The sequence below is a fragment of the Penaeus monodon genome, chromosome 30 (assembly GCF_015228065.2).
Source record: "Penaeus monodon isolate SGIC_2016 chromosome 30, NSTDA_Pmon_1, whole genome shotgun sequence".
In the NCBI taxonomy this organism is placed as follows: Eukaryota; Metazoa; Arthropoda; class Malacostraca; order Decapoda; family Penaeidae; genus Penaeus; species Penaeus monodon.
Window position 1 is genome coordinate 29,683,569 of NC_051415.1, and position 338 is coordinate 29,683,906.

Below are 338 nucleotides of genomic sequence, written 5' to 3' on the forward strand. Positions count from 1 at the left end.
TGATTCCTCAGAGTGGTGAAGAAGCTTGAATCCCAAGTAGAGGAAGTGCTGAAGACGGCTCATGAACTGCGAGAAGCTGAGGAGGCCAGCCTAGGCGATGACCAGGTAAGAACAGGTTGAAAGAGTTAACCAGGCAGCGGGAGAGAAAGGAGAGACAAGGTGATAAGGATGTGAGTCAGTGATCAAGACCAGCGTGACCCCTCGAGATTCCACACTCAAGGGTGCGACGACCGGCCGACGACGACATAAATTGTTGATACCTTAGCTACTAACACTTTCCTATTTACTTAGCTTACCGTTATGCATACTATATATAAATATATAAATATAAATATATA

The 338-nt window shown here is 45.0% G+C and overlaps 1 protein-coding gene across 1 annotated transcript in view; it reads left to right on the forward strand.

Annotated features, from left to right (window-relative positions):
- Nucleotides 1-338, forward strand: part of LOC119592690 (dynein regulatory complex subunit 3-like) — a 23,159-nt gene that overhangs the window by 10,908 nt on the left and 11,913 nt on the right. Inside the window, exon 7 of the mRNA XM_037941606.1 lies at nucleotides 12-105. Coding sequence (XP_037797534.1) covers nucleotides 12-105 — 94 coding nt within the window. The remainder of the gene's footprint in view (nucleotides 1-11; nucleotides 106-338) is intronic.